Here is a 23,772-nt window from a genome sequence, read left to right as displayed (position 1 = left end):
GTGGCGGCGGCAATGGCGGTGGTGGTGTTGGATTGCTAGCAATAGTAGTGTAATGGTGGTGATGGAGTGATGGTGATGTAATGGTGGTAGTGAGTGGTGGTGGTGGTGGTGGTGTAATGGCAATGGTGGCGGTGGAGTGATGGTGTAATAGTGACAGTGAGTGATGTCGATGGAATGATAGTTGTGCAATGGTGGCATTGTGATGGTGGCGGCGACGACGGTGTGTTAGTGGTGGCGACAGTGTGGTAATGGTGGTGGTGGTGGAGTGGTGGTGGTGGTGGCTAAGTGGTGGTGACGGTGGCGAAGAGGTGGTGGTGGTGGAGTGGTTGTAGGAATGGTGGTGGTGGTGGGAGTGGTTGTGATGGTAGTATGGTGATTAAATGCAAGTACACAAGAATTCAGCCAGAATTAAATAGCTCAAAGCTACTTAATTTTTTTCAACTTTTTAGCCTACATTTTAAGTAGCACTTAATTTGTTAAGCAATGTATAATGTCGCTATCAAACCTACTGAATCGCTTATTACTTAATTGATTTAGTTTTAAGTGTAAAATTTAGGTTATCAAACAAGCCCTACATCTAAACCGATTGAGGAGTGCTAGGGACAAAAAAAAAAAACAAATAAAATACCCTTAAAGTACACATGAACTGCTCAGATTCACTGTGCAGTGCATCTAAGCCGTTCATGTACACTTTAAGTATATTTTCTTTGTCTATTTTCTTTACACCTAACATTTCTCAAACCGAGGAGTCTGTGTCACTACCAGTTTAACCATTAATAGATGTCTCAATGTTCATGGTGCTTAGAGCATCATCCACAATGATATAATCAAAATTAAAATGTTATTAAGATTAGCAACATTTGTTCAAAAAAGAGCTTACAGTGGAATAATCAAACTCAACTTATCAAATTTTGACCTTTGGATAATCAAAACTAGCAACTTTTTGCCAATAATCAAATTTAGTTGTCCTCACATTTCTTCAATCAAGTACACCATCATAACACAAAAATCTTCTCTCTCTTCCATTTTCAACATATTTCTAAAAAAAAATACTTTTAAAAAAAGTTTCTATTTTTTTGCAAAAACTGTTTTTTTTTTCAAAATTGTTTTTTTTTTTGGGAAAACTATTTTTTTATTAAAACTGTTTTTCCCAAAACTTTTTTTTGTTGCAAAAACAGTTCTTTTATTTTTATTTTTCAAAAACTATTCTTTTAAAAAAAATTCAAAAACTATTTTTTTTATTCGAAAACTGTTTTTTTTTTTAACTTTTTCCTGAAAACTTTTTTTTTAAATCAAAGTTTTCAAAAAACTATTTTCTCCTTTTCTAAAAACCTATTTTTATTAGTTTGAAACCTATTTTTAAAAAAATTGTTTTCTATATTCACAATTTTTAGATTTTTATAAATTGAAAAGGTGATGTGACAAGTTTTGGTTATTTTAATTTGATTATACCATTGTAGACTTCTACATTGTTACCTTAGCAACCCCTTAATTGCATAACCAAAAGATGATGTGGCAAATTTTGATTATTGATTTTTGGTTATTCCACTGTGGATGCTCTTATGCATCACTTGTATGTAAAAAATGTACTTAGAGTAATGAAGGCTACGTTTGTTTGGGCATAAAATATTTTCCGGTAAAATGTTTTACCTAGTTTTCAGTGTTTGGTTGTGTAAGATTGAGGAAAATATTTTACATGTAAAACATTTTCCATTAATTGGATGAAAATAACTTATCCTTAATTCTTCCGTAAGTTATTTTTCGAAATAAACCCGCTGTCTTATACTGCAATTTTCACAGTTCAATTTCCTTAATCGTCAGTCATTAGCCATGTTCAATTCTAATATTCTCTAATATCTCCACTGTTTAAGCCCCCTTCTCCCTCTCTACACTATTTTGTTGATTTCTGAAAATATTTTTCAAGTGCCAACCAAACACCGGAAAATAGAAGTTTGAAGTTTGTTTTCTAAAAAAATATTTTACATGGAAAATAGTAAAATATTTTGCACCGAAACAAATGGAGCCGAAGCGTCTATACAAATTTACAAAAATCAAATAATATGAAAGGCCAGGAAAAAATGCAATAAAATTGCTAGAAAAAATAACAAAGAAAAATCCAAAAAGTTCAATAAAAAAAACACAAACTCTAACAAGTGAACTCCAACTGGAAGCCTTCCAACCCCCCACAGTACAAAGAAAAAAATAGAATAACTACTCCAAATGTCCAATCAACTTTATTAGATTCCATAGCAAAAATGTCATTGACGTCCTAATTCCGGCAATTTCATGCCACAATTGAACAATATTCTCATCGGTGTAGATGGAAAAATTGATATTGATAACTCATTTTGCAACAACAAGAAGTTGGCTTATTATTCATCGAAGAACAAGATAATGCATAGAGTTGGAAAAATTCCATTAGATTTTTCCCATTCTTTTTTTAAACAGAGGTTTTCTCCATTTTATGCGTTTTTTAGAAGATATGGATGAGAGAGAATCTGAAATTAATTTGCTTATTACATGGAGGAGTTTTCCAAAAAATACGGTGAATGTAGTTTAGAGTTAAGGTTAGATCTAGAGTTAATTACTGTATCTATGTTAGGTAAGAACTTTGCATATGATATGTACTCTTTGTGTGAGTACTGTGTCTCTCTCTCTATATATGTTAGGTAAGAACTTTGCATATGATATGTACTCTTTGTGTGAGTACTCTCTCTCTCTCTCTCATGATATGTACTCTTTGTGTGAGTACTCTCTCTCTCTCTCTCTCTCTCTCTCTCTCTCTCTCTCTATATATATATATATATATGTGTGTGTGTGTGTGTGTGTGTGTTAGGTAAGAACTTTACATATGATATGTACTCTTTGTGTGAGTACTCTGTCGCTCTGTATACATGTTAGGTAAGAACTTTGCATATGATATGTCCACTAGCTAGCATGCAATCATGCATGTGTTAAATAGATAAATACTGTATTAATTAATACAACCTAACCCCTAGGGCTGCAAACGAGCCGAGCTTTACTATGTTCAAGCTTGTTTATTAAGTTTTTAACAAACACGAGCTCGAGCTCAGTGAAAATTTAACGAGTCGAGCTCGAGCCGAGCAGGCCTTGGCTTGACTCGAGCTCGAGCTTGTTCACGAGCCTTAACAAACCAACGAAAAATGTATATATATCCTCGCATAGACCTAATACAACCAAAAATATTCTGATTGTGAAGGTATATATCTTTCATTTTCCTATGGAGGGGTGGTGTGCTGGTGTGTGTGTACTCTCGCCTCCCTTGGTTGACTAAAAACTGCAAACGAAAAGAACAAATTATGAAATAACAATAAAAATCCTAAACTTAAGTGTATATACCCCGGCTCGCGAGCCGACTCGAGCCGAGCTTATCCTAGCTCGAGCTCGGCTCGTTTACGAAACGAGCTGAAGAAATCGGCTCGAGCTTGTTCATTTAACTTCAAGCCGAGCTTGAACGAGTCACTAACGAGCCGAGCTGCGAGCCGCTCACGAGCCGCTCGGTTCGTTTGCAGCCCTACTAACCCCCACACACCAGGGAGGGAGGGAGGGAGGGAGGCTTTAGCTTGGTAGTTGGTGTTAATTTTGCCGGGGATTTAATTTGTTGACGAGCTGATTTTGTTTTGGGGGCTGCTGGCCGGCCGGTTAGGTCCATATATACTAGTAGTAGTAGTATTTTGTTTTGGAGTACTATTTGAAGGGTGGTATTTTGTTTTGGAGTACTATTTGAAGGGTGGTTTGGAAGTTCTAATATATTCCTCCTCTACCAAACCTCAACTGCGAATACTCCTTTGCTAGTACTAGTACACAACTTGAAGAGAACATGGGTTTTTTCAGGATTGTCATGTTAATGATTTTTTTTTTGAAGCTTCTGATACTAAGGAAAAAGTAAGAAATGTTTAAGATAATTTTTCTCCTCTTTCTTCTTCTCAAACGAAATAAAGGAAGAGATAGAATGAAAAATGGTTCATTCTGGATTGTATTCCTCAAAATATATTTAATTTGTTCATCTCTTTCCTACTTTTTTCAAGTTCCAAACATAACATTATATAGGGCTCTAATAAACCAAGCCGAGCCGAGATTTTTAGTGTTTGATCTCGGCTATTTATTAAGCGAGCCTCTCAATCGAGTCGAACTATACAAACGAGCCGAGTCAAGCTCTTGTGTGTTAAGCTCGGCTCGTTTCCCACACAAGCCCAAAATTCAAGCTCTACTTTGGCTCAATTATTAGACAAGTTGCTTGTGACCTTAATATGTGTTGCAATAAGAATACCCCAAGCGTAGGGCTAGGTTGGTTGAAAGCACAATAATACCCGAAAATCCGGGGTCGAATCCACAGGGAGCGCATCCATAGCTTGATTCAGAGATTAGCTTGCTTAGAGAATTTTGGTGTTAGGACCGCCAACAAAACTTTAGCATTGAGACGGCCAACTAGAGATTTAGTAAATGGCTACTTAACTTAACTACAGCTTTTTAACTGGAAATTTAAACTAAAGGCTAGGCTTAGAGATAGTCAACACCCATAATACAAAGATGAACTTGTTCTTCTCTTTTTAACAAAGATGTTAAGCTTGTCTAGGATTTTTGAGACATTTAAACAAACACCTAAAGGGACATTGCTTCAAGCATCAAATGTGGCAAGTAGCCTAACTCGTGCCTACATTTGATCAAGAAGATTAACACCTCTAAGTTTTGATACATAAAATTAACCCTAACACATGCCTAAGCTAGAAAAACGAAGATTTATGAGAGAAGAACAAGAAATACCCTTGATTACGGGATGCTAACCATCCCACAACCTAGCCTTGCTACACTACTCACACATATTGAAAGGAGACATGAAATGAGCTAGGGTAAAGTCAAGGTAAAAACTAAACATCAAGATTACTTGAAATAAAGACAAGATCCTTGAACAGAAGAGGAATTCTTACAATTTTAATGAAGCACACCTACCTCAAAACCCAACAATCAATGCTCTTTAAGGAGGTATTGAGAGTTAAAGAAGAGAGGAGGTAGAGAGAGAAAGCTCTAGGTGTAACGACCAGCTCCATCTTTGTACAATATTGTTCGCTTTGGATGCCCAAAGCCCATAGACTTCCCAGTGGGGTTACCCATTCTTGGATTGCTCCAGGATGAGCACACTTAACTGTGAAGTTCCTATGTGCTTTGGCCCGCCCTCATGGCTTTAAAAGGCCTTGTACAAGTAGGAGGGATCTTTTCTTATAAACCATGACTTACCCCTTTCCGTCCGGACGCTTCCTGCAATACCGCCGGCCAACGGAAAGCGGGGTGTCACACTAGGTTTGCAAAAATGAAAGATATCCTCTCAAAATGAGGTTAAAAACTATTTATAGTCCCAAACATTCGAGATACAAAAGTCTAAACTACTCCTGAAATGTCCAAAAGTCGGGCATAAAATCTGCAAAAACTTCCAGGTGCTATGGGTAGGACCATTTTTGGGCTACCGGTAGTAGTCTCGTTTTGCAATTTTGACACAGCTTCTGATCACTGGCTACGGGTAGTACCATTTTGGGACTACGGGTAGCGGCTAGACAGATTTCTTTCTCCTTTGTTTCTTTAGCCTTTCCATGCCCTTTGGGCTTCCGTTGTCCCGCACACCCTCTGAAGTTACTTTTCATCATTCTTGGGATTCGATGATGGAGTGCCACATGGCCTCGGGTGTAGGATACCCTTAGAGTTGATCCATGGCGTCAAAACAAGCTTTATTCACGCAATTCACCTGAAAACGTCAAAAACACATCTTTCGTGTAATATCGTTTAAATCAAGCAAGTTATGCACTTGTGTGTGACAAAAATGAGAGAGATAAGCCCTATTATTTACATTATAGAGGGCTTATCACATGTCAAGCCTAGCTGAACCCTTAAAGAGCCGAGCCTCGATCCGTTTGTTTGTGGCCCTAACAATCCCTTTGGATGGAGTGATTTCTTGAGAAAGAAAATGAAATGGTTGTGGTTTAAGAAATTGCTCATTTCGATTGAACATTTTTGTGAGAAATGGAGATAAAAGTATAAAAAAAAAATGTTTTGATTAGTCTTTTCCTTTCACACTCAATCTCACATAAATGATGAAAATTGGAGAGAAAAGGCTCCTCTTTCTTTTCCCCTCCTTTCTCACTGTCCAAAGGGTGTAAAAGCATAAACTACGAAAGAGTTTTTTTTTTTTTTTTTGCTTTTATCCCTTAAACTATGCAAAATTTTTCTACTTAGTTTATAAACGATCAATTTGACGATTTCATCTCATCAACTATCATACCGATACCGTTACCTACTTAGGCCCCGTTCCGGAACGAGAAAAAAATCCTTATTTTTTAAGAAGGCAATTTCAAGCTCAAAAATTATGAGTTTATTAAAATCTTAAAATATGCAATATGGATCTTGTTTGAAAGATCTCATCGAGATCTTTTATACGATGCAAAAAAAATTAAAAAATTATTTTTCATTTATATTATTTTTTAGTTTAAAAATATAAAATATGCTAATTATTTTTTAAGAAGGTCTCTGAAACGGAGCCTTAGTTCAATCAATAACAGAAATTAGAAATTAAAAAAAAATAATGTCACATAAGGCTCCTCTTTCATCTTTCTCACCGTCCAAAGGGGTGTGAAAGCATAAACTGCCAATTGCCTAGGACACTTGAAAGAATATGCCAATTTACTACTTCTGTGTGTTCTGTGGGTTTAGATGTCCAAATGCCAACTCTGTGCAGAACTAGGAAGAAACTTTGGCACTATACGCTTCCCTTTCTGAGCGAAACCACCTAAAAAAAACATCTCACTCTCTCTCGCTCGCGTTTTTGTCCGTAGAGACAGGCGGCTGCCATTGCTTTCAGCAGCATACCCGTCGACGTCTCTCGTAATAAACCCCTGCATTAGCGTCCCCACCTGGGTTTTTTGGTGATCCGAGCCAGCCGTCTATTCTCTATTCTAAAAAACTAGTGTAAGATCTCTTTCCCCTTTTTTACGACACATTATCTATTTTTCTCTCTGCTAATCGTATTTTGTTTCTCCTCTGAAATTCTGTAAAATTGGTACCTCCTATTGTATTCAGATTCGTTTGTTGTTTATGTTTTAACGGTTTGAGGCAATTTGTTTGATTTGTTTGTAAGAAATATTTTAGGGCCCATCTAGTCACATATGTGATTATAGTTTGTTGCCCACTTACATTATATGTAGTGGTGGTTTCAAAAGCTTTTGGCTTTCCACTATCTCCATAAGTGTGTTTCCATGGTGGAGGGAAACTATAAGGTTTTCTAAAAAATATAAAGGGTCCCTAACCTAGCATCTATTTAAGCCTTTGACATCCATCACTCAAGGCACTCAAGTCATGCATAGGTTAGAAGACACCTAAATCTAATACGTGTTTATTCGGTGTTCAACTTGAACAACAATGGTTAGAGGTTAGTTTGATCTAATTTCCGCTGAGTATACCGGTATGGTATTGGTATTATTTATCTTACATGTGGTATCAGAGCAACCTCTAATCCATGTTGTTTAGTATACGGATCTTAAAGTTCCTACATATGTACACATGTTTGATTTATCCCGTTTGCGGTAGGACATGATCAGACTACAGTCATAATTAAATACTTGAAAAGTGATTTCTGTTTTGCTCTACACTCTTTGGTCAGATATGGTGAAACAAAATATGATCGTATACGGTCGGTGGTTTGTGGTTATGATCGTTCCTGTTCCTTCACATGCTAGTTTGCAGTAATGTGGTCATAAAGCTTTTTATATTTCATGTATCCAGTGGATCAAATTCTCTGACTTTTATATAGTACTTCATTCCAAGATCTTTCACAATTACTTGGTGATAGAAGAATTTGGTCTCACACGACATGTATTTCATGAATTTGCTGCTATTTGTTGATTGTGAAGGATAGTTTGGATTGAAATCACTGGTATTCCTTTACTGGCCGGGCTTGGAATATTAAGAGCCTAGTTTTGCTTGACTATTAACAACAAGAAAGAGCAATTTTCTATTGCGTGATATTTCGAGACACCGCAACTATGGGATCTAGGCATCAAGATAAATTCAAGTTTAGCATGTACAAACCTATTTGGTTCTACGTGGACGTATTGGTTGATTCTGCTTATGGTAAGAATTATTTGGGCACTTGTTCTACCAATATGCCTTGATGTTTTCTGCATATTCAGATTATGTACACTAAAGTTTGATTTCATTTAAGCCCATCTTGCTTACTATGCATGATTGCGATCTGTGTTCGAACTTTGATCATGAGATCGACTTACGGTATCGGGACTCAGGAGTGGATGTTATTGGGGTTTGTCCCATTAAAGTTTGGTTCATGCCTTTTAGGATGACTTGGACGTCGTAACATTTCGAGATTAGCCACAGCATCTCGAAATATTATGGTGTTTATATTAAGAATTGTCACGTGGATAGCCATTGGGCTATATGTGTTTGTGTTATATGGCATCTACCATTAAGTTTGAATTAATAAGATTAATTATTTTTACCCACAGGAGAATAATTAGTTTTATTAGTTTGTTTGGGACAAAGTGAAAAATTCCACATAAAACAGAAAATTCTCCCATTATTGTGCGTTTTATGTTGAGGTTTGAATTTACTTTGTTTGAGTTAAAGATTAGCATAAAAGTTGAAGTTAATTCATGAAAATAAAAACCCATGCGAGGAGGTTGTTATTTTTGTGATTTACGTTGAGTAAGATAATCATTTGAAAGTCGAGAATAAACTTTTCCTATGCCCACAGGTACAGAGAATTCGTTCTCATTATTTTGATCATTTATCTTATTCATAAAGTGATGTAAATTCATGCGTGATGCACCTCTACCCACGGAAGGTTAGAATTTACATATAATTGAAAATCATTATTTCTTGATTGTTGTAGCCATTTGTATTGCTTATAAAGTTGCTTCTCGTATTCCGCTATAAAGTTGCGGAAATTATATTGACTATTTAGAAATTCACTTTTCTCCGATGCAGGAGTCATGATTTTGCGTTATGTGAATGAAGCGTCTATAATCACATGATCAAGTGCGCAAAATAAACGTTGAACATTAATAGTGGGAGAGATTTAACCCCATAGGATTAATGTTCAAAGTAATATATCCATTTGGAGTTTTTTCTCTATACTAGTGATTTAAGGACTATTTGAAGATCCAATATAGTTTTGGCTTGGATAGCATCGGGAAAAGAGTTTTGCCCAAGAAAAAAAAAATAAAGTCTCTCTCTTATATTAAAAAAAAAAAGAGAATACTCCGTAAGGTTAGTGGGAGTATATACATTATTCTAGGCTATGTGGATATTGGTCAAGGGTTTACTAGATCAATTTCCAAGTGAGCATGATATGAAGTACTAGAAGGCTACAAATAAAGGTTATAAGGTACTTATAAAGAACCGAGAATTTTTAAGTTGATTTACATGCATCACAATCATGTCTTAAGTTGCTATTTTCTATGAATGTAGAAATTAGTGGGAGCTTTGCATGAAACTAGATAGCATGTAATAAAGGGTCTCAGGTTGTCGATATTATATTGAGACCATTACTAAGTTTTTTCGGCTATAGTTTCTTCTCTAAGATAAAGATAAAGGCCGAACAAAGAATATCGATGCAAAGTAACTCGTAAGGAGAGAGACTGTTCAAAAAACGCTTTTCGTGACCATTGAGCATAAAGTATTGAGCTAATTCTTGCCTGCAAAATAGTGTATGTCATGTAGTGGATATATGACATGTTAGCTCATTTTATAATGTTTTCTCTCATTTGTTGCTCAATTGGGATTTGTCACACTATGAGTGTTCTTAGAGAACGGAGACGTACATGTGCACATAAGGTAAGAAGTACGTATAAAGTTTATCCGTTGGGATAAATAAAGAGGACCCTAAATGACTACTAGTTAGTTATTTATCAAGTTTATCTTATTCGGTATTGTCCAGTACTTGTTGGAAAGTGTCACACATTGTAATACATGGAAGGGAATGCCTATTAGTTACGGCAACACCGCTATGATTCATGTTTGATATTTTTCAATGGAGTAGGAGGTTTTCTAAATTCAAGGATATGGGCAATTTCAGTTACATGGTCATATTAAAGTATTTATCACTAACGTAATATACATGTGTCTCGTGAGCCAGTGGGAGAATGTAAGAAATATTTTAGGGCCCACCTAGTCACATAGGGGATTATAGTTTGTTGCCCACTTACATTATATGCAGTGGTGGTTTCAAAAGCTTTTGGCTTTCCACTATCTCCATAAGTGTGTTTCCATGATGGAGGGAAACTATAAGGTTTTCTAAAAAAGATAAAGGGTCCCTAACCTAGCATCTATTTAAGCCTTTGACATCCATCACTCAAGGCACTCAAGTCATGCATAGGTTAGAAGACACCTAAATCTAATACGTGTATTCGGTGTTCAACTTGAACAACAATGGTTAGAAGTTAGTTTGATCTAATTTCCGCTGAGTATACCGGTATGGTATTGGTATTATTTATCTTACATTGTTATATATCTAAACTGGATCACCTGTTTGGATAGATTTAACCTGTTTTACTTGCTTAAAGGTTTGAGCTTGTGAAAGTGCATGTATGGAAATGTTGACTAAGGAGCTGTTCTTGGGGTAGGATCTAATTTGCATTGCAAATCTCCTGTTAAAAACTGAATAAAAGTTGGGTTTTGATTGGTTTTCTGTGATTATACCTCCACCCTTTTTTAGGCCATGTTCGTTATGGATGTGCTTGGAACTTGGAAGTTAGCGGTGGTCAAGGGAATGGCCTAGTGGTCAAGGCTTGTTATGGATGTGCTTGGAACTTGGAAGTGGGCGGGGATCAAGGGATTGGCCTAGTGGTCAAGGCGTGAAACTTAGAGGTTTGCTCCCTTCTAAGGTCTTGGGTTCAAAACCTCACAGGCGCTATCAACTCCTTTGGAGGCCAGTCCATAAGAAGCAATTGCTCCGGCTTTAATTGGGCTCCTTGCAAGTGGACGGGGGGATTGGGCCCTAAGATTAGTTGAGGTGCACGTAAGCTGGCCCGGACACCTGAGTTATAAAAAAAAACTTGGAAGCTAGCAAAAATAAATAAATTGCAAGGGGAAAGATGTAAGAAAATAAAATGATATGATGGACAGATTACTTGATTTTGTTCATTTAGATAAAGCAAGAACTGAATGAACGTGAATTTCTCAAAAATAAATTATCCTTCTACACGTTTAGCCCCGGATAAGTGAAGGGGAAAAAAAACATTTGTGGCTAAAGAGCCAAGTTTAATGTCACGATTTATTTGCGAAACCTTAATTATGTGACTGGAATGTGTTCAATTCTAGTTGATTTCAGTTACTTTCTCTTTTTCTCTATTTTCCGTGTGCATAATTCCATCTTGCCTTGAACAATGGGAGTGGACAGCACTTTCTTTGAATCCGTGAGCCCCCTTTGGTTTCATTATGATTCTTCTTCTTTATTCCTTTCAAAGCACGTGTCAGTAGTTCTAACTTCTACACAGACTATACTTTGCATCGGTCACTAAATTGGTGCTTACCCATATGTCAGAGTGTGTATGTACAAATAATTACTCTGGATTTCATTCGTTTTCAGAATGGCCGCTACTGCACTTCACCAAGCCATTGGTACTCTTTACTCCCATGGATGCTTTCACCAGGACCATGGAACTGCTTCATTGCGCTTGGTCTCCAATGGTTTTAGAGTTGACATACGGCTCTTGAGAAGTGAAAGTTATCAATCTAGAAAGAGGAATCTTGTTGTTTCTCAAGCCTCAACTTCTCCGACTTCAGTGTCAAACCCAGTTTCATCCCCTTCAAAGAATGCCACAACCGAATCACGAAAGAAATCAAGTAAATCTACTCTTTTGGTGTCTCAATTCAATTAGAATTTTAAGAAGTAGCTGTATAAATACTGATTGTTTGTGCCTCATCATATGACTTCAATTATGTCTACTTTTATATCTTTGTGTAGGTGAATGCTTTTCTTGTATTTCAAGGTGCGTGGGTTGCCCACAAGCGGCTTCACATGGTGCCACGGGTGGTTAATGGAACGCCCTTAATATATATGTATTTTTATAGACCAACAAAGAAAAGCATTTAGAGAGGTTTAAGTTTTCAATATATATGTACACCTTAATGGCTTAGATTTTCTTTTTGAATGTAAAAAGTTGACTTCCTAATCTACTTTATCAATTGGAGCAGCAAACAACCAGTCCCACAATGTAATTAATTTGCAGCAAAAAGCAGTTATTATGAAGTCCATAATATCAAAATTCTCTTTGATCATGATTGGAGAAATTTAAATTCTTTTTTCTAATTATTGAAAATAGATGTTGTATTTGAAATTCATTTTTCATATAAGATTCAAAATATTTTACTACCCTTACATGAATCCTTCAGTTCGGGTAGAGATGATGATCTGTTGAAGTGGTTCTTTGTGGATTCTTCTAATTGCTGATTCCACTTTCATTTTCAGATGAAGCGGCTTTGATTCTGATTCGACATGGCGAGTCTTTATGGAATGAAAAGAACTTGTTTACGGGTTGCGTAGATGTGCCATTAACCCAGAAGGGTGTGGAAGAAGCAATTGAAGCTGGCAAGAGAATCAGCTACATACCTGTCGACATGATCTATACATCTACCCTGATTCGCGCGCAGATGACAGCCATGCTTGCCATGACGCAGCACCGTCGCAAGAAGGTAATTATGGAAAAACATAGTTGTCATGGGTGATCTCTTTCCATTCTGAATTTGGGATTTGATGTTCTTGTAAAGTTGAACCCATTTATGTCCAAAGCATCCATACAATCCACTTGTAATACACACCTTAAAATCGGTCAAAGGAAAAAAATTACTGGATGAGAGTGTCTGGGGGGGTGGGACAGGCAGATGGGATACGGACCTAACATTTTACATTAGATGCACATAGTGGCATGACGTTTCTACTTGTTTTCAGGTTTTGTTTCGTTTAGAGAATCTTTTGCTTCAATGTCTCGAAAACACCGACCTGTTTTCTTATAATTGGTATATAACCCACTACCGTATCAATTTACTCGCAGGTGCCTATCGTTATGCATGACGAGAGTGAACAGGCAAAGTCTTGGAGTAGAATTCACAGCGAAGAAACCAAAAAGCAATGTATTCCGGTTGTCACAGCTTGGCAACTGAATGAAAGATTGTAAATAGTTTTTCAGCTTCATTTTTCTGGTTATTGCTCTTGCCTCCTATCCCCTTATAACCTGTTCTGGTCTTTAGGTATGGGGAACTACAAGGTCTTAACAAGCAGGAAACAGCAGATAGATATGGGAAGGAGAAAGTTCATGAGTGGCGCCGTAGTTATGACATACCTCCGCCTAATGGTGAGAGTTTGGAAATGTGTGCTGAGAGAGCCGTTGCTTACTTCAAAGAACATGTAATTTCGTTATTTGCTTGTTTCTTTTATCTTATCATCTAGGTTTCCTCTTATTCACTAGCAATAACATTGTAAATAATGCTTGCAGATTGAACCCCAATTTGTAGCCGGAAAAAACGTAATGATCGCCGCCCATGGAAACTCATTGAGGTCCATCATTATGTATCTTGACAAATTAACTTCCCAGGAGGTGAAATATATAATTTGCTTCTTGTTTGCTTTGTGCCATTTTCTGGTTTGTTTATGACAGAATTCATGGCTTGTTTCATCAGGTTATTAGCTTGGAATTATCAACTGGGATACCTATGCTTTACATTTTCAAAGAGGGAAAGTTTGTGAGAAGGGGAAGCCCTGCTGGGCCTTCCGAAGCAGGGTTTTATGCCTACACTAAGGTGTGCAACTTTGCCCATGCTGTACTAGAGTTTGCTCTTGATCGTCATATTTTTTGAAGTTCTCGTTTCCATTCTCACGGGTATAGCTTAAAATATGCACTCAAAATGTGATACGGTCAGTGATAATGAATGAGTGTGGGCTTTATATTGCACTTTTGCTAATTAGGCCGTGAAGTATCTGTTATTTGGATCTTTTATAACTCTATCTATTATATGTCTTCCTGTCATTTCTTATTCCTTAAAAAGTTTATCTATTTATTTTCACCCATTTGTTGTGTCCAATTTTTATCAAGAAAAGAAAGGGTGGATTTCCTTCCGTCCCTCAATTTGATGGCTGGGAACCTTGGTGAATGAAAATTGCATTAGTGTGGGACTGTGCGTAAGGTTAGGGATATTTAGTGGTACATGTGCTGCTTTATTAGAGATGAAAGTCATAAGAGACCCTTGCCCTTTTCTGAGAATTATAAAGATGGCGGTCTTCCTAATCAAGACTCACCTTCTGTTATGGTTTACGCCATTGTTAACATATAGTATTTGTTAAATGAGTCACGAACTGAACCATCAGTATTCACTGACAAATGATTTCCTTAAATATGATAAGGAGCCTGTTTTTGCTGGACTAAATTGCCTTAGGTACAACCCTTAGATAAAGTTGAAGGCCTAACCATCGAAATGGATATGTAATTTCTTTGGACCAGTAATCTCATCAGACTCGTAGTGAAGAGATTAATACGACCATTTCCCCATGGTATTATTTATGCCATTTTTTGCAGGATTAAATATCTTGATGGAAAAAGTTAGAACCAAACAGGACCTCTGGATCTTCACCTTACTTTTAGAAATCCAACTGCTTTTCTGAGGTCTGAGAGCTGGTGCATATTTCTAACACAAATTTGACAAATAAAATTTCCTCAGGTACCAAGGATATTTATGTTTGATAATGGTGTATCAAAAAATGGTCAACATGGTTCAACTTTCAGTTCCATCAGATTATCATCTTTATATCACCCACTAATGATGAGAGAGAGTGACAGAGCTGCCAGGCTGTTTTTTTCTCCTTTTTGGGGCTTATAAAAAATGTGGGACATTAAAGATTTTTCATTCTCCCAAATGCAGACCTTGGCTCTCTACAGGCAGAAGTTAGATGAAAAGTATCAGTGATGCTATCAGTCAGGTATGCATAATACTATACTGATGTTCTTTCGCTACTCCCCCGTTGTTATCTTGCCTCACAGCTCACACTCTAGATGATTTTGCTGGCACTTACCTTCGGCTGCATTTCCATTTTCCAATCTACAGATTTATCAGTACTATATTTGATGTGAAAAGCTGTTTTGCGCGAGGATGGTTTCTGAAACCGCTAGATACAGTTGGTGGTAAGGTTATAAAGCTGGAAACTTGCTCTATTGTACGTGTTGTATGTGTCACAGTATATGCCTAGTTTTGCTCGTTTAGTGTTTAGATGTTTGAGACAAGTTGTTGAAGTTATATGTGAAAGAAACCGAAATAAGGTGATAATCTTCATCTCTTTTGCTAGTACTAGTTGATGTACACGTGCGTTGCACGTGGAATGTAGCGTGGATGAGGCACAATTAGATGATGTTTGCATGTGTCTGGCAATCAAAAACTTGCACAATACCGTGTTTCAATTTGTCTTGGGGGTAGGGAAGATATTGGGCTATTTGTTAAATGCGGGCTTGTTTTTTGTAATTCTATAAAGGCTGGCTTCTTCGTTTACTTTATACATGAATCCAATGTTCTTAATCCAGAGAAAATATATGTCTTGTGACAACATGTCTATTGCTGTACAAGTCAGTTACCACAATTAGAACCTTACAAGGATAAGAAATTGATTCCAAACTAATGAGCTATTTTCTCAATATGACAAAAGTTATGCAAAATTAGTAGCCATCAAAATCTCTGTTAGCCTTTGCACCTTCCCAAATGCACAACACCTGTCGTAACCATTAACTCTCTCCTTGCTGCCTTTAAGAGTACGTTAGAACATTTTTGTTCCACTTCCATACAGAATATCACATTGGGGGTCTTCAAATTCCACGTGGAAAGTAATGGTCACTTTTGAAGCCAACACCAGCTGCCACTTGAAAAGGCCAAACTATACGTTGATTTGGCCTTCACTAATGCCAGTTTTGAAGGCAATGTCAAATATTTTTTGTTCGGAAAAATAACCATTTGAAAACAAAATCATCCAAAAAACATAATGACAACTCCAATTTGAAGCTATGGTTGGAGAGGGAGAATTTGTACATGTTAAATTTCGAAATGTCAATTTGGCGAGCAAGCCTTCAAAATCATTTGATGTCTCCAAATTTGAAGGTAAGGTTGGAGATACTCTTAATTTATGCTTTCACTTTATACTGATATGTTAGTAATAGAAGAGTAATATAGGTTTTCAATCTCTTGCAAAGTACATCATGAGTATGCCATACCAGTGTGTAACAATGGGCTTAAGTAGGATACTGGTTATACACGTAAAGAAAAATAAATCCTTAGGGCGTGCCAAAAAAGGTGCAAGTATTTTATTTTACATGGAGTTGAGGAAACACTCAGACTAAGAAGATATCTTTAAAGGAACAAATGAAAGGCCTATCTAACCTAATATCCTAAATCCTATCATGTAAACAAAAGATACATGCATCCTGAGGGCATGCCATAAAAGTGAATTTGAGACAAAAAAATGTTAGGTAATATGCTCATTTCACTTGGAGTTGAGGAAATACTAGACCAAAATAGCAAAAAAAATATCTTCAAAGGAATAAAATTAGAAGCCTGTCTAACCTAACATCCAATCACGTAATTTTACACTATCTCAAAATATGAAGAAAGGTTCTTCTCAATGACATGATTGAACAATGTTTTCAGATGTAAAAGCAAGTTGTGCAGGGTTTAGAAAGGAGAAAGAAAAACGAAAATACAAGAATATTATGCAGTGAGCAAAGATAAATTATCTTTTTGGGGTGCTCCTGTCATTTGTTCTTTTCCTCCTCAGGCTCTTAGCATATCCACGATCATATGAAACCACATTCAATTTTAGATATTGCAAGGTGCATGACTTGTCCAAAAGAAAGTAAGACTGGTAGCACATTCTTTGAAGAACATGTAAGAAGGTTATTTGGCATCAATACACCTATGCCATCACCTGCATTAATAATTAAAGCCGTACTTAAAACCAAACAAATAAGAAGAAACCAATATACCACAAGTCCAAAAAAATATATTGAGATGAATATCACATGGCAAAGGCCTTAATTTGTAGCCGAAGTGACTTTGCCCCAATTTCTCCATGTGGACGTTGTGGGTTAGACCCACAATCTCTCAATCAAAACATTTTGAAGAAGGAAAAACAAGAAAGTATTCCCATTTTGAAACCAACCCATAACATAGTTACCAATTGATCCAGTTATAAGAGGGTCTCGACTCTGCAACATGACAATGAGGACAATGCACGAAGACTTCAGGAGCTTTTTCTTACTTTTTTCAAAACAATTGCAAAATAATAGGACAATAAAAGATGATAGGAAATCTCAAGATTTGGTGAATTGGACCTAAAAGCACGATGTCTCTTGGTAGTTCTTATTATAGTTTTAAATTTGCAGGGCAAAAAGAATTTGGAATTGAGTCCAACATTCAACCATCAATCCATATTTTCATGGAGAATTTAACCAGAAAGTGCAACATTGAGGGGTCATTCATGCTCCAATCCTTTGATCATAATCTCCTCTTTTGATAAGATCAAAACAATGACTTCAACAGGAATACCAAGAAACCATGACGTCCTCTTGAAAGGCAATGTAAACTTGTTCAAATGTAAACTGCCATTTTCTACTCTTCGTGAACTCAAATGTTTTACAAATTTATTATTGTATTGCTCAAGTTTTCAGTACTTGGTACATATTTGAGAATTTTGTAAAATCAGTGAACCCTATTCAAGTGTTATCACCTTAATATAATGGCATTTCAACAGAATATAGACCCATTCAAAACAAACTCAGATGCACACGCAAGATAAAATCGGAACAAAAATCACAAAAAGAACCCCCATTTTACACATCTGAACACCATTTCTTCTTTGAAAACCGTTTGACAGAGACTGGGGGTGCCATGCTTAGTGTGCATAATTTTTTTATCGTAGATGTGATTGAATTACAATAGGCTAAATGTAACTGCGTTGGGAATAGAGGGTGCCATGACCCCCAACTTCTATGCAAACCCCTCTCTACATGGTCCATATTGTTTTCTTTGTTATCAAAATATATGTTATTGGCTCCATACTTTTAACTTTTAATCTATTTACTAATGTAGATTTTGACAACAATACGTGTTTTTGAAGTCCAAATCATTTTTTTTGAAGGTCATAACTGTTTATATGTTCGTTTTGATTCCATTTGTTCGTTGAACAGTTTGCGCGCACAATCTTGACAACTCCCCAACTGTATTAATTGACCAGTCAAAGAGGCATTTCTACAAATATCTTATGCGCGAAACCATTACTAAAGGGAAAACAACGAAACAGGAGAAGGAATCAGGTTAGTTTGTAGTAAAATAGAGATATGTAATGATTCCCCATTGCCGGTCTCAGATTTGCAAGATATTGTACACCACTTGCAAGTAACAAATACTGTTCGTAGAGGAATTAATTTCAAACTTCGAAACAGTTTAAGATTGAACTTACTAAGCACTTTTTTTTTGGCAGCGGGAACATAGGCAGTGAGTACGGTTCCCGGGTCAGTGCTGGGGAATGTCGTTCGGCGGGTTAGTGTTCGCCGGATGTCGGCGGGTTAGGGTCTTTGTAATAGTCGGACATCAAAGGTTGGAGATGAAGATGGAAGGGAGTCAGGGAATGTGCATTGAAGCGGTTGGAGAGAATCAGAGAAATAGTTTGGGGGAACCATTTGTTTGTAGAAGACACATCTTTTGCGTTTACATGCCGCCGCTTCAGGTGCAGCGTTTCGCTAGGAGGAAACTGCCCGTGGGCTGCCGCTTTCCAATAGCGGGAAACTCTTATAGTTGCAAGTGTTGGGTTGTATTGTGTCGGTTGGAACGAGGGGTAGAACAGGATTGGTATTAGTTGCAAGTGCTGGGGACATTTGGGTAAAGTAAAAAGAAGGAAACATCTTCGTACATTTAAAAGAAGTAATATAGATATTGTAGTATCAGTGATGTCAATACGTTTTCCAGTCACGTTATGCACGGTATACTTGGCACCACTAAGTGAAATTTAGTTTTCAGATGAACTCAGTGATGAAGTGTCTATTTGAATGTGAAGGAAATTGTTTTCTACTAGTTGTGTTAAGTTTTGAAACTGTATATAAGATGTTTCTTTGAGTTTTGCAGCTTCACATGGATTAATGCTTCGTTTGGCATTTACAAATCTACACCTTTTTCTGTTTTGCTCCATTTTCTGATTTGTCTTGGTCCATGTTACAATGTTTTAAAAAGCGCGTGCTTAAACTCGAAGCAAGCTAGGCACAGATACTGTGCTTCAATATGCTGAAGTGAGGCCAGGATGGCAAAGTGCAGGTGAGGCGCATGAAGCACGCGCTTCAAGCACTTCCAAGATATTTGTATCCACGTACACGATATTTGTATTTAATGATAGTCTTCTACAGTAATTTTTAGATCTATCAAGCACTTAATGAATGCCGCCAATGACAGGATCGTAGCTTGGAATTTGGAATGTCATAGCCATAATATTTTTTCTTTGGACACTTTCCTTAGGCTCTGTTTGGAACAAAAAAAAAAGGGAGGAAAATGAGAGGAAAAATTTATTATTCACAAAACTTAAAATTGTTATTTTCTTCTCCCTTTCTCTTCCAACCAAACAATAGGAGGGAAAATTTTTTAGTTTTTCTTTCCTTTCCTTAAGTTCCAAACAAAGCCTGTCTTCCTTCAGTCAGTCGAATTTTCTCCAGCATACTTCTCCTCCATTAGTTGAGGACAATGAATGAGAACAAGTAGAGTGGGAAAATGAAGTCTTCGTATTGTTTCTAAAGCTAACAGTGAAAACATTAGTTTGTGATTGATGGGTGGATGGATATTATGTACTCCCTCCGTCCCAATTTGTTTGTCCAATTGTCGAAATACGTGCCTTTCAAAAATATACTTATATCTTACATTTTATAATATTTTTTATGAATTTAAAGATTTTGTATAATAAAACTAATTGAGATCTATCTATAGCAGGCCGAGCTTAATTGGGATTCCAACATTTAACAACTCTACTCCTCTGCTGCTACCAGTCGTAGTAAGGGTGGCTAATCCACTCTATCTGGGCTCGGCCTGAGCTGAGGCACACCAAAAGTCGACTTTGCTTTTGCCTTGCGTCCGGCGACGGAGGATCTACGCCAAGCTCGGCCACCATTTGGGGTCGGCCCTGCGGACTATGTCGCCTAGCCCGAATCCCCTTCAGGCTCGGCTTCCCTTCAAGCTAGGCAACCGACAAGTTCTTTTGTGGGCTCAACCACCCGCGCGGCCACGTGCCCACCCACGTGCGGAGACGGTTACGCCCTGGGATAATCATGAGCGCACATGAATCATGCCAGCTCACCCCCGAAAGCGGTTACCAGATCTGTTCGGTGATGTCACGGTGACATCGCTTGGTCCGCGCAAGGCACATGCCTGTGCTTGGAGAGCAAGTCAGGGAACTCTATAAATACCACAGGATAACGCCTCTGAAAGGTACGCACTCATATACGCGATTACCCACTCAAACCCTAGTCTCTTCCCTATCTTCCTGCACATACTTATCCTCTCGCCGGAGGGTCTTGCCGGGCAACCCCCGGCCAGGTCTTAGTCGTGTGCTCACTGTGCAGGCTGCGTGGAGAAGGCTAGGAAGCCACTGAACCAGCGAAGGAAGGACTCGGACCAGAGATCACGAGCCACACAATTGGTGAACCTGACGTGAATCGCTTCTGATTCAAACGGCTCTCACATCCTCCAAATCCCCTCACTCCTCCGTGAAACAACGACCAAACCACTCACCATGGGCGGAGATCAGACGGATGTAGCCATCTCAGGGACCAAAGACGCTAGCGAAAATGTCATCCCCACAACACCCCATGAGAGGCACATGTCCATGTCCCTCGCCCCAGGATCCGGTCTCTCACCAGTCGCGAACGACGTAACGGCGGCCTATATCCGTTTGCTACAGCGTCGCGACGATGAACGCGATAACGAGTTGGCTGCGCTAAGGGCGGAGGTGGCCCAAATGAAACAGCGTATACAGCAAGACACCACCCCCGCTGCATCCAGATTTGGTGGAAGAGGGGGTAGGAGAAGGCGAACACCACCTCCACCACCACCACAAGGGCGTCAGAACGAGGGAGGCCAACGCAGATCAATAAAAGATCGCCTAGGCTTCATCCCGGCACCGGGCGACGCCAGAGAAATAATCCTTTACAAGCAACCTTCCGCATCTAGAACACACCGCTCAAAAGATCACCACGATCGAACCAACACTAGGTATACCGAGTCGTTTACAAGCACATACTCCATTGGCCGCGCAGAATTCTCTCGCACAACAGTTTCCCACCGTAGCCGAGATTCTGTGGAGACCAGACGCCATGTATCTGAACGACTCGGGGAAATCACTGCAGAAAAGTTCGACAACAGCAACCAGGATCGACGGAACGGAAAGGGCGTGCGTATTGACGAGCCAAACAACGAGACCAAATCCCGTAAGGACAGAGGAAAAACGATTGACAAACATCGCCGGGTGACAGCAGATTTACGAGACAAACTCCTGCATCGAAACCGCGAAAAGTCTCCAGATAGAGAATCCAAGAGAACAAAGACGAATGAGCACGGCAGGCCGCCACGCCCTGGTTTTGAGCGGCAGCTGAAGGACCTCGGCGTTTCTCCCTTCACACCCCACATAATCAACACGACGGCCGAACCCAACTTCCACCTGCCAAAGTTTACGAAGTTCGATCCTACCACATGCGAAGCCTACACCCACCTTATCCACTTCCGTCAAACCATTGAGCTATGCACCACAAGGGACGAAATAAAATGCAAAGTGTTCCCATCCAGCCTCGGCTCCCTTGGACTCCAGTGGTTCAACAAATTGCCCGCTGGATCCATACGGAACCTGGCCGACCTTGAACGCACTTTCAACACTCGCTTCATCACCAGTAACAGGACAGCCAAAGAGCCTGAGTCCTTGTCCTAGATGAGGAAGCTGCCAAACGAAACACTCAGACACTACGCCGAGCGTTATTGGCAACTTTTCAATGAGATCCCCAGAATCGACGAGTATTGGGCCGCGCGCACCTTTAAAAATGGGTTAGAATCTGGCAGTAAAATACTCGACGAGCTAGCTATTCGACCTCCGCATGGCATGGGAGAGTTGATGCGTGTTGTGGAACGATTTTGTGCCCTTGAAGAGTTCTACGCGGACCGAGCGGCTCAAGGGATCCCCAGTTTAACAACCTGCCTGCCGACGACGGCTCCTCAGCTGCAGACACCAGTCGTAACTCAACAATCCCAGCCAAAGAAACACGTCAACAACATCAAAGAAGGGAAGAAACGTCAGCCCAAAGAGCACGACTACGTGGTCGAAACCACCCATTTCAAAGAACACATCTGGTCCTTCCTAAAAGAAATCATGAGGCAACCATGGTTCGAGTGGCCGCAAGGCAAGCTCGGCACGGACAACGGCCAAGCGGATCAGAACCCGAGGAAAAAGTGTTCCTACCACAACGAGCTCGGCCACTACACGACTGCGTGCGCACCATACAAAGCCCTCCTGGAAAAACTCGCAACTCAAGGTCACCTCGATCAATACATCGATCGATCAAAAATGCCCGCCCGGCAGACAAATCCCAACCCCAACGAACAGCACCCACTGATACACGTCATCCACGGTCCAGTGACAAAGGCATCCAAAACCGCCCTTAAGGCCGACATCGATCATGCTTCAACATCCAAATAGATACTCTCAGTTGGTTGCGGATCCAAGTGTCAACGACCACAGGACATACCCAAGTGGACGATAAGCTTTACTGAGCATGACCTTGAACATGTTCAAACTCCACATTCGGACGCCCTTGTCGTCACCATACAAATCGGCGTCCACGACGTAAAGCGCGTCCTTATCGATCAAGGAAGTTCAGCAGAGGTCATGTATTACGACCTTTTCAAGAAGTTGGATCTACCAGAGTCGGCCCTACAACCTACAGAAGTACCCCTTATCGGCTTCAACGGTGCACCAGTCTGGCCACTTGGCTGAATCTTCCTACCAGTCGTCGTCGGCTCAAAAACTCTGACCGTCGAATTCATCGTCGTCAACGTACCGAGCCCATACAACGCCATCCTTGGCCGAACTTGGCTCCACGGAATGCAAGCCATTGCTTCTACCTACCACTAGGTCGTCCGCTTCAACGGCGCCACAGGAAGACAGGAAGATTTGCGAGGTGACCAAGTGGCCTCCAAAAAATGCTACGTCTCTGCCGTCCACAACTCCGCCAAAGCCAAACAAGTACAATGGGTTGAGTCCCCGACATGGCCGTAATCAACGACGTCGACTAGAAAGCCGAAGACAAAGCAGAGGAGGACCTCGTTCAAATGCCAATCAACGAGGATGGCTCCCGATTCTTTCTCATCAGCTCTTCCATGAGCGAGGCTGACCGCGAAGAAATGTTCCAATACCTCAAGAAAAATATAGAAGTCTTTGTCTGGACCCCCAACGAAATGTCGGGGGTCGATCCCAATTTCATCAGTCACTCCCTCAACATCAAGAAAGACGTTAAACTTGTCATCCAGAAGGCACGGCGTTCTGCAGCCGAACACGCCGACACCGTCATCGAAGAAGTCAAGCGTCTGCTAGAGGCTAATGCAATCCAAGAAGTACAATACCCGACATGGCTATCCAACACTGTGGTCGTTAAAAAGAAATACGGCAAATGGCGAGTTTGCGTGGATTATACCAATCTC

The 23,772-nt window shown here is 39.3% G+C and overlaps 1 protein-coding gene and 1 long non-coding RNA gene across 4 annotated transcripts; one reads left to right on the top strand and one right to left on the bottom strand.

Annotated features, from left to right (window-relative positions):
• Positions 1-6,812: 6,812 nt before the first annotated feature.
• Positions 6,813-15,562, top strand: LOC131329206 (2,3-bisphosphoglycerate-dependent phosphoglycerate mutase 1-like). 3 transcript variants are annotated; one of them, XM_058362292.1, is made up of 10 exons: positions 6,813-6,975; positions 10,584-10,639; positions 11,609-11,865; positions 12,491-12,714; positions 13,074-13,192; positions 13,270-13,426; positions 13,515-13,616; positions 13,699-13,818; positions 14,935-14,992; positions 15,118-15,562. In XM_058362292.1, exons 2-9 carry the CDS (start codon positions 10,608-10,610, stop codon positions 14,977-14,979), a joined length of 1,056 nt encoding a protein of 351 aa, XP_058218275.1. In that variant the 5' UTR covers positions 6,813-6,975; positions 10,584-10,607; the 3' UTR covers positions 14,980-14,992; positions 15,118-15,562. The 3 variants fall into 3 exon arrangements, with proteins under 3 accessions (XP_058218275.1, XP_058218276.1, XP_058218277.1); XM_058362293.1 differs by lacking the exon at positions 10,584-10,639; XM_058362294.1 differs by lacking the exons at positions 6,813-6,975; positions 10,584-10,639 and adding an exon at positions 10,885-11,032.
• On the bottom strand, positions 15,356-19,025 carry LOC131329207 (uncharacterized). Its single transcript, XR_009200690.1, has 2 exons — positions 18,512-19,025; positions 15,356-16,978 (listed from the first exon to the last, which is right to left on the bottom strand). It is a non-coding gene; the product is annotated as an uncharacterized LOC131329207 (long non-coding RNA).
• Positions 19,026-23,772: the final 4,747 nt, after the last annotated feature.

This window comes from Rhododendron vialii, chromosome 6a, assembly GCF_030253575.1.
Source record: "Rhododendron vialii isolate Sample 1 chromosome 6a, ASM3025357v1".
NCBI classification, from domain to species: Eukaryota; Viridiplantae; Streptophyta; class Magnoliopsida; order Ericales; family Ericaceae; genus Rhododendron; species Rhododendron vialii.
The sequence above is the reverse complement of the archived record's forward strand: the minus strand, read 5'-3'. Positions and strand labels throughout refer to the sequence as shown.

Bases quoted from the DNA above. Each gene is read 5' to 3' on its own strand.
- LOC131329206 (XM_058362292.1), top strand. From the start codon at position 10,608: ATGGAAATGTTGACTAAGGAGCTGTTCTTGGG. The intron at 10,640-11,608 runs GTAGGATCTAAT...ATTCGTTTTCAG, and splicing joins ACTAAGGAGCTGTTCTTGGG to AATGGCCGCTACTGCACTTC. The intron at 13,617-13,698 runs GTGAAATATATA...TTGTTTCATCAG, and splicing joins ACAAATTAACTTCCCAGGAG to GTTATTAGCTTGGAATTATC.